The 17,345-nt window shown below is 43.8% G+C and overlaps 1 protein-coding gene across 1 annotated transcript in view; it reads left to right on the forward strand.

Annotated features, from left to right (window-relative positions):
• The window catches only part of LOC105536148 (HLA class II histocompatibility antigen, DR beta 3 chain-like), a 56,016-nt gene extending 39,333 nt beyond the window's left edge, over nucleotides 1–16,683 (forward strand). The window contains exons 5-7 of the mRNA XM_011975423.1: nucleotides 12,611–12,728; nucleotides 13,517–13,539; nucleotides 16,592–16,683. Coding sequence (XP_011830813.1) covers nucleotides 12,611–12,728; nucleotides 13,517–13,539; nucleotides 16,592–16,683 — 233 coding nt within the window. The remainder of the gene's footprint in view (nucleotides 1–12,610; nucleotides 12,729–13,516; nucleotides 13,540–16,591) is intronic.
• Nucleotides 16,684–17,345: the final 662 nt, after the last annotated feature.

Here is a 17,345-nt window from a genome sequence, read left to right on the forward strand (position 1 = left end):
ATTTGGCCCCACCCACATCCTGCTGATTGGTCCATTTTACAGAGAGCTAATTGGTCAATTTTACATAGTGCTGATTGGTCCATTTTACAGAATGTTCGTTAGTGCATTTACAATCCTTTAGCTAGACACAGAGTACTGACTGGTGCGGTTTTACAGAGTGCTGATTTGTGAATTTACAATCCTTTAGACACAGAGCACTGATTGGTGCATTTCTACAGAGTGCTGATTGGTGCATTTACAATCCTTTAGCTAGACACAGAGCGTTGATTGGTGCGTTTTTACAGAGTGCTGATTGGTGCATTTACAGTCCTTTAGCTAGACAGAAAAGTTCTCTGACTCCCGACTCAACCCAGAAGTCCAGCTGGTTTCACCTCTCAAAAGGAACCCTGGAGGCAGAGATTGCAGTGAGCTGAGATTGTGCCACTGTGCTCCAGCCTGGGCGACACAGTGAGACTCCGTCTCAAAAAAAAAAAAAAAAACAATTTTTTTCGGGCTGAATCCAAAACTCTCAGAAAACCAAATGCTGGCAAGGAAGTAGAACAACTGGGACTTTGATTCATTGCTGGTGGGAATGCAAAACAGTACAGCCACTTTGCAAGACACTCTGGCTGTTTCTTACAAAGCTAATCATACTCTTAATATTGTCCAGCAGTGGCACTTCTGAGTATTTACCTAAACGAATGGAAAACTTATGTCTGCACACATACCTGTGCATGGATATTTACAGGAGTTTTATTTATAATTGCCAAAAATTGAAAGCCCACAAGGTGTCCTCAAGCTGAGTGGATAAAGAAATTGTGATATATCCATACCGTGGAGTATTATTCTACAGTAAAGAGAAATAAGCTATCAAGCTATGAAAACACACGGAGGAAACCTATAGGCATATTGCTAAGTGGAAGGATCTAGTCTGAAAAAGTTCTATACTGTATAATTGCAACTATATGACACTGTGGAAAAGGCAAAAATACAGACAGTAAGTGGCCAGGTGTTCAGGAAGAGGAGGGATGGGTGAGTAGGTTGAGCCTCAGGCATAATTAGGAAAACTACTTTGTATAATGCTTTTGTTACTGAAACACCCTGGGTTTGTCTGACTCCTGCCCTGGCCACACACAGAGCCAATCACTGAGACGACAAGTATTGCCAAGGAAGAAGGCTTTAATTTTTAATCAGGCACTGCAGCTGAGTAGATGGGAGATCAGTCTCAATTCCATCTCCCTGACTGACTAAAATTAGGGGTTTATGTAGCAAAGAAGGAATGTTACTATGTATGGGAAAATAAGAACTCCAGACAATAAGAAAACAGTCATAATTGTTTCCATAATTGCCAGATGGGGACTGGCATCTCATGGTCTGGATGTGATGATCTGCTGGGTTAAAGTTCTTTGATAATTTTTGAGAGACCTCAGGATCCTTTCCTGAGGAAGGAACTCAGATTTTTAAAACGTAAATTTCAAGTTTTAAGAGCAGAAGGGTCAATTTTTATGTTTATCCAAATAACTATCTATGGGACTATTGGGTTTGTTTCACTTTAATGGTAGACACATGACATTACGTATTTATCGGAACCCATAGAACTGTATAATAGAGTGAACCCTAATGTAACTGTGAACCTCAGTTAGCAGTAAGTATCATCATTGGTTCATTAATTGTAACAAGTGTGCCACACTGATGCAAGATGTGAATAGGAGAAACTGGACAGAGGGCTGTTTTAGGGAAGGAAGTATGTGGGAACTCCCTAAACTTTCTCTGAAATATTTTTCTACACTTAAAACCGCTTTAGAAATGGTCTTATTACATGGGAGGATATGGATTCAGTTTTGCTTTTCATTCTATACTTGTCTGAGTTTGAGTGTATTCTCTATTGTTCATCTATTTATTTTATATTAAAATTGTAGATATGTTAACAAAAACTTATTCTATTTGCAACATTTTCGAGTCAGCTTTCTCTAAACTACAGATAAAGAAACTTACAATTTATTTGTAATTCTCACAAGGTTATGCCACCTTGGTTTGTGCTTGTTTTATCTTGCTTTTCTTAGATTTTTATCACTAGGCTGTAGAAATTTTGAGGAAAACAACTCTGCAACCAATAAGAGGCCAAAATAAAGTTACAAAGTTATACTTCTATGCAAACATCTGATTAGTTGCAAAAAACAACCAATCAGAGGTACTTTCAATTTACCATCTGCCAAGCAGAAAAGGTGGGGGTTTGCAAAGGGAGTAGTACTCTCTGGTTACTTTGTTACTTAGGCATAGAAAGTTAGGGTTTTCTTTTGAATTTAGTTCTATTCAGAAGTTAGCGTGAAACCGCCTTAAGTTCCCCGCCTCCAGACCCTATTCTCCTGCCTCATCTGGAAGACGCTCTGGCTGTTTCTCACAACACTAATCACACTCTACCATAAGATTCTGCAATTGCAATCTGAAGTATTTACCCAAATGAGTGGAAAACGTCTGTTCACACAAACAAGTGTACACGAATGTTTATAGCAGCTTTACTCATAATTGCCAAAAATTCAAAGCAACCAAGATATCTTCCAGTAAGTGAGTGGATAAACAAATTCTGGTATATCCATACCATGAGTTATTATTCTATATTAAAGAGAAACAAGCCATCAAGCTATGAATAGACATGGAGAAAACCTATATGCATACTGTTTCTTCTCTCTCTCTCTCTCCTTTTTTTTTTTTTTTTTTTTGAGACAGTCTCGCTCTGTGTCCCAGACTGGAGTGCAGTGGCATGATCTTGGCTCACTGCAACTTCAGCCTCCCAGGTTCCAGCAATTCTCCTGCCTCAGACTCCCAAGTAGCTGGGATTACAGGCGTGTTCCACCATGTCCAGCTAATTTTTGCATTTTTAGTAGAGACAGGGTCTCACCATATTGGGCAGGCTGGTCTCGAACTCCTGACCTCATGATCCGCCCGCCTCGACCTCCCAAAGTGCTGGGATTGCAGGCATGAGCCACCAAGCCCGGCCCCTATATGCATACTGTTATGTGAGAAAGCCCGTCTGAAAAAACTATATCCCATATGATTACAACTATGTAACATTCTGGAAAAGGCAAAAATACAGAGACAGTAAATAGTGCTTTCCAGGGGTTCAGGAGGAAGAAGAATGGATGAGGAGGTGGAGTCCGAAACAATTTTAGGTCAATGAAACTATTTCGTAGGATACTTTTGTTACTAAAACACCAGGTTCAGTCTAGGTCTTGCACACAAGGGCTTCAGTCTGTATCTTGCTGCTCGCCACACAGAAAGTCAATCACTGAGATGACAATGAGTATTGCCAAAGAAGAAGGCTTTAATCTTCAATCAAGTGCTGCAGCTGAAGAGGTGGGAGACTGGTGTCAAATCCATCTGTGTGACTGACTAAAATTAGGAGTTTATATATCAGGCAAGAAATGTAGCTAGGTATGGGAAAACAGGAACTAGGGAGGGGTAAGGGAACAATCATGATGAATCAGGAACAGGGAGTCTCATTGTCTGGATGAGATGATCTGGTGAGTTCCAGTTCTTTTATACTTTTTGAGAGAGCTGTAGGATCTTTTTTTGGAAAGAAACTCGGATAAAACAAATATAAGTTTCAAGCTTTAAGACCCGAAGATCCACCATTTCACTTTAATGGTGGATATATGGCATTATGTATTTTTCAGAACCCATAGAGTTGTATAATGAGAGTGAACCATAATTTAGCTATGGACCTGAGTTAACAGTAAGTATTAGTATTGGTTCATCAGTTGTAACAAGTGTACCACAATGATGCAGGATGTTAATAATAGGAGAAACTGAACAGAGGGCTGTTTTAGGGAAAAGGGGGTGTGGCAACTCCCTAAACTTTCTCTGCAATTTTTCTGTACATTTAAAACTACTCTAAATAATGGTCTCCTTACATAGAAAGATATGGATTTATTTTTGCTTTTTTATTTCATATTTGTCTGCATTTGACAGCATTCTCTATTACTCATCTACTTATTTTATATTAAAATTGTAGATATGTTACAAATCAAGTATGCCTATTCTATTTGTAATATGCTAGAAATTCTGCTTGCATACGCAGATAAATTTCTAGCATATTACCATATGCAGATAAATTTGTTATTTATTAGTAAATAACAAAGTAATTTGTTATTAGTAAATAACAAAGGTTGTGTTGGCTTGGGGTGTGCTTTTTTATCTTTTATAATTTGGGTGTAGAAATTTTGAGAAAAAAAAGGAAAGTATGGTTCATGCAATATTTTATTATCACCAAATATGGTACCTAATTCCTTTGCTTACATTTTCCCTTTAATTCTGATAATAATTCAGTGCAGTAAAAATTACTATCAGGATTTTTATGAGGATAATAGGCAAGGCTAAGGTAGGCAAGATATCAGTGAAAACATAGCTAGTGAATTATACAGCCCAGGTGAAATCCAAATCTAACTCATATTTATTTGCAGTCTATCACACTGTCAAGGATAATTCATCTTTACGTTTTGTGGTAGGTTCTCATAACCATTTCAGAAACAAATACTGTCATACTGTTATAGACAAATTAACAAGAGCTCGCTGTGTTTCTAATATTTTCTTCTCCTCTTAATGCTATATCTTGCCCCTGCTCCCATTACTCAGGTTTTCTACCCAAATACACATGTCCAAATATATGGTTTCAATAACAAATCAGACTGTTCTCCTGGTAATAAAACAGGCATCCAAGGCTTTTTCTTAAAGAACAGGTGATGTCAATATTCAGTGTCTGATCTCAGTCCTCATGAAGTTTGGAATGAGCAATGCTGATATGTAAATCTTGTCATATTTGTAGGTCTTCTCATTCTACTCCCCAGTCTACCCCCATCTCCTCTCCATCTTTTCACCCATTCTCAGAGGCCAAACCCTGGGATTTCAGATTTACTCTACTGAAGATACACGCATGTCATTGACTTGCAGGCTCAGGACCCAAAAACTGATTCTGAGCCCATTGCCCGGTAGAGATCTCTTAACAACAACAACAGAAAACCCTGCTTTAGTGTTTTCCTCCGCAGAAGGAGAACACAGAATTGCCTGCACATGCTCAGAAAGAGACCAACCCAATGAGCCTGGATATCTCTGATTAATTCTGTTACTAAGAAGTGTACGAATCTTCCATTCTTGCCTAACTTGGAAGAAAGAATTCAGCCAAGAGATGCACAGCAAGGATTGAGTAGCAGAGATTATTGAAGGAAAATAAAGTACATTCCTAGGGAGGAGTGGAAAACCGTTCTGGGCTGTTCCAGCTGGACAAATAGTAGTAGCAGTGTTTATTTAAAGAGACAGTACGCTCTGAAAGAGGAGACAGGCTTTTGAGACAGGCTGCTCAAAAGAAGGAGCCAGAAGCAGCCAGTGCTGAAGGACTGTCTATGAGAATCTCACATGATTATTCATGAAGGGGCCTGAGGGGGTGTCACTTGCAAACATGTTTCGGGAGGACTCCTCGGGTGCGTATGCTCTGGGGTTGTACATATTACTACACATGTTGAATGTCTCAGTATTTAAAATCTCCACCCAGCGCTGTGGTTTTTATTGTTATAATGAGCAACAGGCTATTCTATGGGAAGTTATTGGAGGAGTGCACCATTTCATCAGTGGAGAGAGTCCCTGCCATGGCTGTTTCTGGCTAGGGCCTGGTAAGTTCCCTCCAGGGATGGAGGGACCAACCACAAGGCCAGGTATAGTATAGCCAGTGTGGCCATTGTCCTTTTTGCTATTAGTGCACAGTGCTGATGATCAGTGGGCAGTGACTCCAAGACTCCTTTTCCCAGGGGCTCCCTTGCCTGCTCATTTCGGGCTGTCTGTCTACTCTGACAATTCCAGAGCTTACTTGATACAGTTGACCTTCACATAATTCAGGATGAAGGGATCACACAAATCCTCCCGCTCCCCTCACTGCAAATAACCAGTTCAAATACCAGAAAATTCACCAAAGAACCATCAAAATAGTATAGTATATTCAGAAAAATCATTATTTGAAGAAACTTGACACAATAAGTACATGGAGAATGTCCCCATAGAATGTTTGGAAAATTCTACAGTACAGAAAGAATCCTATGTGATATATTCCAGAAGCATTGCATGGTGATAATAAAATGATGGGAACAAGTTTTGAAAGTGCTCCCTTTAACCGTATTTCAGTATGTTATTGATTAAGAATTACTTTTCTTTGCCACCTGTAATAGTCTGTTCCTACATTGCCATAAGAAAATACCTGAGACTGGGTAATTTATAAATAAAAAAGGTTTAATTGACTCACAGTTCTGTATGGATGGGATGGCAACTTACAATCATGGCAGAAGGGGAAGAGGCCCATCTTATACAGCAGCAGGCGAGAGAGAATGCACCCGTAGAAGGAACTGTCACTTATAAAACCATCAGATCTCGTGAGAACTCACTCACTATCACAAGAACAGCATGGGGGAAATGGCCCCCAGATCAAGTAACCTCCAACCAGGTGCCACCCTGGAAACGTGGAGATTATGGGGATTGTAATTCAAGATGAGATTTGGGTGGGTAAACAGTCAGCCTAACCATGTCACTGTTACAGGATCATTTGCGGTATCGGTTTTCTTGCCAGAATCCTGTGGCTGGTAATGCCTTTGCCTGAGTTTTGCTTGGGCCAGCTGAGCTCATTCCATCCACTTCGCCTGGCAGGCTGTGCTCGGCTCACTCTACCGGCCTGGATCCCACACCTGCCAAGGGTGAGTCAGGTGGCGAGGGATGTGTGAGCAAGTGAGCGTGGGATCCGGACACTGTGCACAGCCAGGAATGTTGGCTGTGCAGGGTGGGCAGCTCTAGGCGCCAGCATGGGTGCCAGCTGCCTGTGAGGCTGCAGCTGGACCAGGCGCACCACAAGCAGCTTCCACAGCTGGCACTGGGGAACATGGTGGCACCTGGAAGATTGGGGACCCCAGGAACCACAGGCCCCAAAAAGGGAGTCACATCCCTGTCTTGGTGAGCTCCCAGGTTTGGGCTCCCTTAGGAGCCACAGCTCTTTTCTTCTCTTTGCTCACGACATGGCGAGCAAGGGGCAAGTTTCAGCCGTGTTTGTGTTACAGCTTTTTTAGCCTCACTATTCAGTAGATGCCGGGTTCTTGCCCTGAGTCCAGGAAGAATGAGGTATGCAGACAAGTGGAGGGTGGGCAGGACCAAGAAGAACTTTACTAAGCAATAGAAGAGCTCAGAGATCCTCCGTTGGCAGCTCCTCTCCACAGCCAGGTTGTCCCGACACCTGTTCAGCTCTCAGCGGAGAGAGTAGCTCCACTCTGCAGCTGATCGTCCTGTCCTCTCCTCAGTTTTCAGCAGAGAGGAGACCCTGGGAGGGCAGCTCCAGTCTGCAGCTGAGGAGACCCTGGGGAGGGAACCTCCACTCTGCCACTGAGAGGAGACCATAGGGAGGGCAACTCCTCTCCACAGCAGGTCATCCCTCACCTCCCCGTCCTCTCTCTCTCTGCTCTCCATTGCCTGAGCTCAGGACTTTAACAGGTCTCAGAGGCGAGGAAGTGTGCACCACGGACCGCCATGGGGCAGGTCCAGAAAAGGCACAAGTTCCCAATCCTGTCAGCAGGAGCGGCAACCCAGCCAGCATCTTTCAGGCCCTCCCTGGGCTGCAGGAAAGGCCTCATGAGGGACCTGCGCCACCTTCTGCCCAAGAGGCTGTCTGCCTCCCACTGCCACCCATGGCACTAAGGCTGCTCATGCCAAGGGGCACCTGTAGGCCAGCAGCAGTTGCCTTCCGCCCATTTTTCCTCGGCTTCCCCGTGGCTGAGGTGGCAGGAGGCTGGCGTGTCAATGCTGCCCTGAGCATGCACACACTGGGCCAGGATGTGACAGCACTGGGGCTTGGCCCCAACTACACTCTGAGATCACAGTGGGTGCCTGAGAGCTGCGAAAGTTCAGGCAGTGGAAGCAGACACCTCCCAAGCAGGGACAGGAGGCCCTTCTTGGCATTCAGAGCCTGGAGTGCAGAGGCCTGGATCCTCCTGGGAGGAAGGCGGTGCTCACACCCAATCAGTGGAGTAGGCAGGTAGCCCCTGTCACACCTTCTGGCAGCCTGGGGTAGGCAGCTCCCCTCGCTCGGCCCAGTCTGGCATCTGGTGCAAGAGTGATGTCTGCAAGTTCTTCCCCTAGCACTTAGGGGCGCCCATGTGTCCGAAATGCATTCCTTCCAGTGGGTTCTTGGTCTCGCTGACTTCAAGAATGAAGCCGGGGACCCTCACGGTGAGTGTTACAGTTCTTAAAGACGGTGTGTACGGAGTTTGTTCCTTCAGACGTTCAGATGTGTCTGGAATTTCTTCCTTCCGGTGGGTTCGTGGTCTCACTGACTTCAGGAGTGAAGCCACAGACCTTCGCAGTGAGTGTTACAGCTCATAAAGGTGGCGCACCCGGGGTTGTTTGTTCCTACTGGCGAGTTGGTGGTCTTGCTGACTTCAGGAATGAAGCCACAGATCATTGTGGTGAGTGTTACAGCTCACAAAGGTAGTGCAGATCCAAAGCGTGAGCAGCTTCAAGATTTAAGGTGAAGAGTGAAAGAACAAAGATGACACAGCGTGGAAGGAGACCCAAGGGGTTGCTGCTGCCAGCTCAGGTGGCCAGCTTTTATTCCCTTATTTGGCACCACCCACGTCCTGCTGATTGGTCCATTTGACAGAGTGCTGATTGGTCTGTTTTTACAGAGTGGGGATTGGTGCGTTTGCAAACCTTTAGCCAGCCACAGTGTGCTGATTGGTGCGTTTTTACAGAGTGCTGATTGGTGCATTTACAAACCTTTAGCTAGACACAGAAAAGTTCTCCAACCCCCACTACCCAGAAGCCCAGCCACTTCACCTCTCACCCAGGGCTCACCCTTGCCTGGATGGGACGGGAGAGGCAAGTTGGGGAACAGATTGTGGCCCAACCTGACCATCAAGAGTATCAAGCTCACTGGCCACTCCTGGGGAAATAACCTCGGGCAGACTCAGGCAGAGCCTCCTCCTGAGGTGTGGGAACTGGGCACCCTCATAGGATGGGACAGTGGACTTGCCGCTGGCCGGGTCCCGAAGCGGGGCCACTCCCACTTACCATTCTGGGTCCCTGAAGCTTGGTCCCAGCTCCATGAGCTGCCCACAGCTGCAGGGTGAGAGCAGCAAGGCAGGAGTGGTGGAGGCTCCGGGCCTGGGGGCAAGTCCCCCCGCTGCTCAAGGGTTGGGACAGCACAGTGCGCTGCCTGAGGGACACAAGGCACAGGTGACATAGGGCACAGGGGTCCCACTTCTGCCACCACTGCTTGCAACTTCCCGCTGCAGTGGGACACTCTGGACAGCTTGTCACTGCCACCATCACCACCCTTTTATCCTAAAATACTAAGGTGAACCTTAGCCGGCTTTCCTAGATTACCATCATCACAATTAGTTACTTTTATTCATAATTTGTTTCTTCTTTTATTTTTCTGTTTTTTGTTTTGTTTTGTTTTGTTTTTTGAGATGGAGTCTCACTCTTACCATGCAGACTGGAGTGCAGTGGCACAATCTCTGCTCACTGCAACCTCCACCTCCCGGGTTCAAGTGATTCTCCTGCCTCAGACTCCCAAGTAACTGGGATTACAGGCGCCTGCCACCACGTCTGGCTAATTTTTGTACTTTACTGAGTTTTGCTATGTTGTCCAGGCAGGTCTTGAAAACCTGACCTCAGGTGATCCACCTTCCTTGGCCTCCCAAAATGCTGGGATTACAGGCGAGAGCCACCACGTCCGGCCTTTGTTTTGGTCAGGATCTCCCTCTGTCACCCAGGCTGGAATGCAGTGGCATGATCTTGGGTCACTGCAGTGTGGACCTTCCAGGTTCAAGCAATCCTCCCACCTCCCGAGTACTGGGACTAAATTGTTTCTAAGTAAATTATTATTTTCTGTTGACCAAATTAAATGTGATCTTCTGGTTGCAATTGCACAACTTCCAATAGTATTGAATTATTATTGGGGTATAAAGACATAGTTATTCTCAAATCCAGGGACAAGAGTCATTTTTACCCAAGAAATTTGGAACTTTCTGTACTGATAGAGCTGTGTTTTTCCAAAGTAAATAAAACACTTTTTTCTTCTATTTTGAGATGGTCAAATTTATAACTTTATGATGAGAAATATGAAATAATAATTCTGAGCAATAGTTTCTATTTAGGAATTTTGAGGCTACTGTTACCTTTAATAAAAAGGAGACTTCTCAGGAGCTATGGGTCTCATCACATAGGACAAATGCAAATCTTGTCATTTCCAGAGGAGGGTAATAATGATGATGAGGGGAATCTTTTGAAGGAACTAGAATTGCTACACAGTATCTTCCTCAACTTGTATAATGCTGCCGTTCATTAAAAGAAGTAGTCTTACTGCTGTGCACATCCATAAATTATAGGGATATAAATAATTTTAATACAAGGGACATAATTCTCAGAAATAGAATGTGAAAGAGTATGATGTAGTGACTGAGCCTGAGAGGTATATAATTTGGTTTAATCTATAGTGTACCATTTACTAGCTTTGTATCTTTGCAAAAGTTGTTTTATCTCCAGCATTTTATTCTCTCCACCTGTAAGCATGAAAAGGGTGTTTATTTTACTGAGCTGATGTGAGAATTAAATAAAAACATCAAGCATAGAAAGCCCTTAGCACAATTCTGAGTACAAAGTAAAATGCTCATATTTATTTATTTATTTTTGAGATGGAGTCTCGCTCTGTCACCCAGGCTGGAGTGCAGTGGTACAATCTTGGCTCACTGCAAGCTCTGCCTCACTGCAAGCTCTGCCTCCCGGGTTCACGCCATTCTGCTGCCTCAGCCTCCCGAGTAGCTGGGACTACAGGTGCCCGCCAACACGCCCGGCTAATTTTTTGTATTTTTAGTAGAGACAGGGTTTCACTGTGTTAGCCAGGATGGTCTCGATCTCCTGACCTTGTGTTCCTCCCACCTCAGCCACCCAAAGTGCTGGGATTACAGGTGTGAGCCACCGCTCCCGGCCCTACTCTGCCCCTTTATCTATCCACATTGCTTTAAATCATATTTTTCTCTCGAGGTGTACAAGGGTGGTAAGTAGGTGCCAAGTGGAGCACACAAGTGTGATGAACCCTCTCACAGCGGAATGGAGTGAGAAGTTTTCTGACCTCATAAAAGGAAGACTATGTTAACTCATCGTTTTATATATTGTATGTGCATTAATCCTCACATAATCTCAATAGGTAAATGAGTATAATTATCCTCCATTATAGGTGAGAAAGTTGAGACACAGAAGAATTGAAAAACTCTTCCAGGATCAAAGAGTAAAAAGGCAGCCCTTGGATGTTAACCCGGCAACCTGGCTCAGAAATCAGTTTTCATTAAGACACTGTGTACTTTCAAAGATTTGTAAACACCATGACAATGCATGCCATTTCAAACTATGAAGAAACAAACATAATTTATCACAACACCTCTCAAATCTAATGAGTCCCCACTATAAAGATTAAATTCCAGGCTGATGACACTGTGAGGCCACATGACCAGCTGTGCTGGAGGCCTGGTGAAGGCCAGAGCCTGGGTTTGCAGAGAAGCAGACAAACAAAACAGTCAAACAAGGAGATTTACTCTGTCTTCCTGACTCATTCCCTCTACATTTTTTCTCCTAGTCCAACCTAAGGTGACTGTGTATCCTGCAGAGACCCAGCCCCTGCAGCACCACAACCTCCTGGTCTGCTCTGTGAATGGTTTCTATCCAGGCAGCATTGAAGTCAGGTGGTTCCGGAACGGCCAGGAAGAGAAGGCTGGGGTGGTGTCCACAGGCCTGATCCAGAATGGAGACTGGACCTTCCAGACCCTGGTGATGCTGGAAACAGTTCCTCGGAGTGGAGAGGTTTACACCTGCCGAGTGGAGCACCCAAGCGTGACGAGCCCTCTCACAGTGGAATAGAGCGAGCAGCTTTCTGACTTCATACATTTCTCACCCGGTAAGTAGAGGACTTTGCTAATCCCTGAGTGTCAGGTTTCTCCTCTCCCACATCCTATTTTCATTTGCTCCGTGTTCTCATCTCCATCAGCACATATCACTGTGGATAGCCCTGTAATCGTTTCTAAAAACACCTGTACCCCCGGGAAAGCAGTCATGCCTGCCAGGCAGGAGAGGCTGTCCCTCTTTTAAACCTCCCCATGATGGCACAGGTCAGGGTCACCCACTCTCCCTGGGCTCCTGTCCCTGCCTCTGGGTCTGAGACTATATTTCTGTGCTGTTGCTTGGAGTTGTTTGTTGTGATCTGAGAAGAGGAGATGTGTAGTGGCCTTCCTGGCATGAGGGGAGTCCGATCCCAGCTCTGCCTTTTACTAGCTCTGTCACTCTAGACAAACTACTTAACCTCTTTGAGTCTCAGGATTTCTGTGGATCAGATGTTGAACTCGTGCCTTACCTCAAGTTGTAATATTTGAATGAGTTTGAGGTCTAACCTTGTAACTGTTCAGTGTGATTTGAAAACCCTTTTTTCCCCAGGAATAGTTATTTCAGTTCTTGCAGGGCAGCCTTTTTTCCCATTTTCAAAGCTCTGAATCTCAGGATCTCAATTAAAGAGGTTCAATTTGGGATAAAAATCACTAAACCTGGCTTCCTCTCTCAGGAGCACGGTCTGAATCTGCACAGAGCAAGATGCTGAGTGGAGTCGGGGGCATTGTGCTGGGCCTGCTCTTCCTTGGGGCCGGGCTGTTCATCTACTTCAGGAATCAGGAAGGTGAGGAGCTTTTGGTAGCTGGCTCTCTCCATAGGCTTTTCTGGAGGAGGAACTATGGCTTTGCTGAGGCTAGTTCTCAGTATATGAGTGGTGCTGGATAAAGCCTTTTTTTCCCCAAATGACCTCCAGTGTCTCGCTAATCCAGAAATCATCAGTGCATGGTTTCTATGTCAAAGCTTAATAGCTTGTGGCCTGCAGAGATTAAAAAAAAAAAAAAGGCTAACAAGCAAGGATCCTTCGGTTGGAGATTCTGGAGCAAATTAAGGCAGAGCCACTAAGGCTAATGCGATTACACTGGATCCTGTGACAGACACTTCACGCTTCATGGGTCATGTGGTGAGTTTCTTCTCCTCTCTGCCCTGGTTCATATAGGTTGTGGTGTTAGAGAAATCTCAGGTGGGAGATCTGGGGTTGGGATATTATGTTGGGGGACAGATTTGCTTCCATTTTTTTTTTTTTTTTTTTTTTTTAGACAGAGTCTCATTCTGTCTCCAGGTTGGAGTGCAGTGGCACAATCTCGGCTCACTGCAACCTCCTCCTCCCAGGTTCAAGTGATTCTCCTGCCTCAGCCTCCCAAGTAGCAGGGACTACAGGCACCTGCCACCACGCCCATCTACTTTTTGTATTTTTAATAGAGATGGGGTTTCACCATGTTGGCCAGGATGGTCTCGATCTCTTGACTTCGTGATCCACCTGACTCAGCCTCTCAAAGTGCTGGGATTACAGGCGTGAGCCACTGCAACTGGCCTGCTTCCATATCTTTTAAGTGTATATCTTTTCACGTTTTCCCCCAAGACACTCAGGAATTCAGCCAACAGGTAATACCTTTTCATTCTCTTTTAGAAACAGATTCGCTTTCCTAGAATGATGGCAGAGGTGGTGAGGCATGAGGCAGAAATAATAGGAAAGACTTTGGCTCCAAATTTCTGATCGGGCAATTTACACCAAAACTCCTCCTCTCCACTTAGAAAAGGCCTGTACTCGGCCAGGTGCAGTGACTTACGCCTATAATCCTATCACTTTGGGAGGCCGAGGTGGGTGGATCACCTGAGGTCAGGAGTTTGAGACCAGCCTGACCAACAAGCAGAAACCTCGTCTCTACTAAAAATAGTTGGCTGTGCTTGGTGGTGCATGCTTGTAATTCCAGCTAGTCTGGAGGCTGAGATAGGAGAATGGTTTGAAGCTGGGAGGCAGAGGTTGTGGTAAGCACGACACTGCAGTCCAGCCTGGGCAACAAGAGTGAAAGTCCCTCTAATAAAATGAATAAATAAAAAATAAAAGGCCAGTGCTCTGCAGTAGTATTGGCTCAGGGAGACTTAGCAACTTGTTTTTCTTCTCCCTGTAGAAGCTAAAGAGCTTCTGAATAGCAAAAGAAAGTATCATCAGAGTGAACAGGCAACCTACAGAATGGGAGAAAATTTTTGCAATCTGTCCATTTGACACAGGGCTAATACCAGAATCTACAAATAAACACATTTACAAGAAAAAAACCACCTCATCAAAAAGTGGGTAAATGATATGAACAGACACTTCTCAAAAAAAGACATTTATGCAGCCAACAAACATATGAAAAAAAGCTCATCATCACTGGTCATTAGAGAAACGCAAATCAAAACCACAATGAGATACCATCTCACACCAGTTAGAATGGTGATCATTAAAAAGTCAGGAAACAACAGATTCTAGAGAGGATGTGGAGAAATAGGAAAGTTTTTATACTGTTAGTGGGAATGTAAATTAGTTTAACCATTGTGGAAGACAGTGTGGCAATTCCACAAGGATCTAGAGCTAGAAATACCATTTGACCCAGTGGTCCCATTATTGGGTATATACCCAAAGGATTACAAATCATTCCACTATAAATACACATGCACACGTATGTTTATTGTGGCACTATTCACAATAGCAAAGGCTTGGAACCAACCCAAATGCCCATCAATAATAGACTGGATAAGGAAAATGTGGCACATATACACCATGGAATACTATGCAGCATAAAAAAGGATGAGTTCATGTCCTTTTTAGGGACGTGGATGAAGCTGGAAACCATCATTCTCAGTAAACTAACACAAGGACAGAAAACCACACACTGCATGTTCTCCCTTATAAGTGGGAGTTGAACAATGAGAACACATGGACACAGGGAGGGGAACATCACACACTGGGGCTTGTCTGTGGGTGGGGGGCTAGGGGAAGGATTGCATTAGTAGAAATACCTAATGTAGATTATTGGGTGATGGGTGCAGCAAATCACCGTGGCACATGTATACCTATGTAACAAACCTGCACATTCTGCACATGTAGCCCAGAACTTAAGGTATAATAATAATAATAATAATAAAGAAGGTGGAAAAAAATCATCTGGTCCATTTGGCTCCAAGGACAAAGAAGAAAAAGAAAAGAAAAAGGGAAGATTATTTCCCAATAGAATAATGGTTTTCATGTATATATCATGAGTATGTGAGGTAATGCATATGTTTAATAGCTTGATTTAGCCTTTCCACACTATAGGCATATATCAAAACTTTGACTCTACAACCTAAATACACTATAAAATTTGTACTTTGACTGTCAGTTAAAAAAGTAAACCTAACGTTTACCAAGGCTATGCATAAAAACTGAGAAGAGACTGTAACAACTGAAAGAAATTTGGCCAACATGAGATGAGAAACCAGCTAGCAAGTACATCAGAACTCTTTCTTTTTTTTTTTTTTTTTTTTTTTTTTTTTTTGAGACTGAGTCTCACTCTGTCTCCCAGACAGGAGTGTGCAGTGGCACCATCTCGGCTCACTGCAAGCTCTGCCTCCCAGCTTCACACCATTCTGCCTCAGCCTCCCGAGTAGCTGGGACTGCAGGCGCCCACCACCATGCCCGGCTAACTTTTTTGGATTTTTAGTAAAGACGGAGTTTCACCGTGTTAGCCAGGATGGTCTTGGTCTCCTGACCTCATGATCCACCTGCCTTGGCCTCCCAAAGTGCTGGGATTACAGGCATGAGCCACTGCACCCGGCCCAGAGCTCTTTCTTAATCCCAGCTACTGTATTATGTATCTATTACTGCAAATTAGTATATGGTTTTTCATCCCAGAGACTTCAGTAATATAGTATTACCAAAGGACTTGTACAGATTTCAGAGAAAGAAAAATTTAGAAGATGGAGGGTTCTCCATTGTGTTCTGAGAATCAGTATCAAATATGTCAAATCTAAAAAGTACACACTCAATGCAGAAGTCTATTTCAAAGTAATAATCATTTGAGCATAATTTCTCTACTGTCAGAGACAACTTGTTTTCAATCAAATTCAATTTTTATTTTATGCATATTTTATTTTTAGTTATATGTTACTTGTACATACACATCAGTACAAGTACCTATAAATCCTATAAGAACATAAATCCCTATAGGAATATATTAAGCTGACAATTATGTCTGTTCTGTTTGATCCCAGAGTTGCAACAAATAGGCCTTGTTCCCTAAGTGGAAGAAATGATTTGTCTTATTTTATATGAGACTTGTGCTGTGGAACTGAAATATGTGGGATGAATATTTGAATGAAGATGCTTCTGCTGCAAATAGCAGAAAATCCCACCTAGTGGGCTTTATTTTGCTTTAACCCATGATCTCGTATAGGTGATAGATACGAGGCTGGGCGTCTCCAGGGTTGCTCAACTCAGCAGGCCAGTGGCATCACCAGCGACCCTGGCACTTCATAGCTCATCTGTCACACACAGCACGTCAGCTTTCCTGCGATGGTAGGAGGACCCCTGCAGCAGCTTTAGGTTTCTTATTCTTTCACAACAGCTTCCAGAGAAAGGAAAAGGATAGTACTTTTTCCTGTGTGCCCTTATAAGGAGCAACTACACTGTTTCCAGAGTATTCCCAGTACCCACTTTCTCAGTGGAATGACTGTGGGATCACACGGGCTCAGACAGGCCAGGATTCAACCTTTGCAGAGTGGGCCTGATGCACATGGGGAGAAAAGGAGCAAAATCATACATTTTTAAAAGTAAAGAAATGGCGGCTAGAGTAGGAGAGGTTGATTTCAGGGTACGGAAATGATAGATTGTGGTTCTCTTAGGTTGTTAGTATTTGTAGTTAAATTAAACATGAAGGCCTAGAGATTCCTGATAGGCATCCTCCATTCAGCGTTTTGGATCTTTTTTAATACATATGTATTGAGCATTAAATGTCTGCCATGAACTCAATTAGAATAAAAGAGAAAAGCAAGGAAAAAAGATTGATATGAGAACTCAATTCAGTATGCTGACATGTTGTTTTTACAGGGAAATTTTTGAGAAAAAGTAGAATAGGAATGACTAGCTCTATAAGGTGCTAAAACATACTATATATTTATTTCAAAAAATACATTTGTTGGCTGGGTGTGGTGGCTCATGCCTGTAATCCCAGCACTTTGGGAGGCTGAGGCGGGCGGACCATGAGGTCAGGAGATCAAGACCATCCTGGCTAACACGGTGAAACCATGTCTCTACTAAAAATACAAAAAACAAAATTAGCCAGGCATGGTGGCAGGCACCTGTAGTCCCAGCTACTCCGGAGGCTGAGGTGGGAGAATGACGTGAACCCAGGAGTTGGAGCTTGTAGTGAGCCAAGATCACGCCACTGCAC

Source organism: Mandrillus leucophaeus, unplaced genomic scaffold (assembly GCF_000951045.1).
Source record: "Mandrillus leucophaeus isolate KB7577 unplaced genomic scaffold, Mleu.le_1.0 Scaffold1554, whole genome shotgun sequence".
Classification (NCBI taxonomy): domain Eukaryota; kingdom Metazoa; phylum Chordata; class Mammalia; order Primates; family Cercopithecidae; genus Mandrillus; species Mandrillus leucophaeus.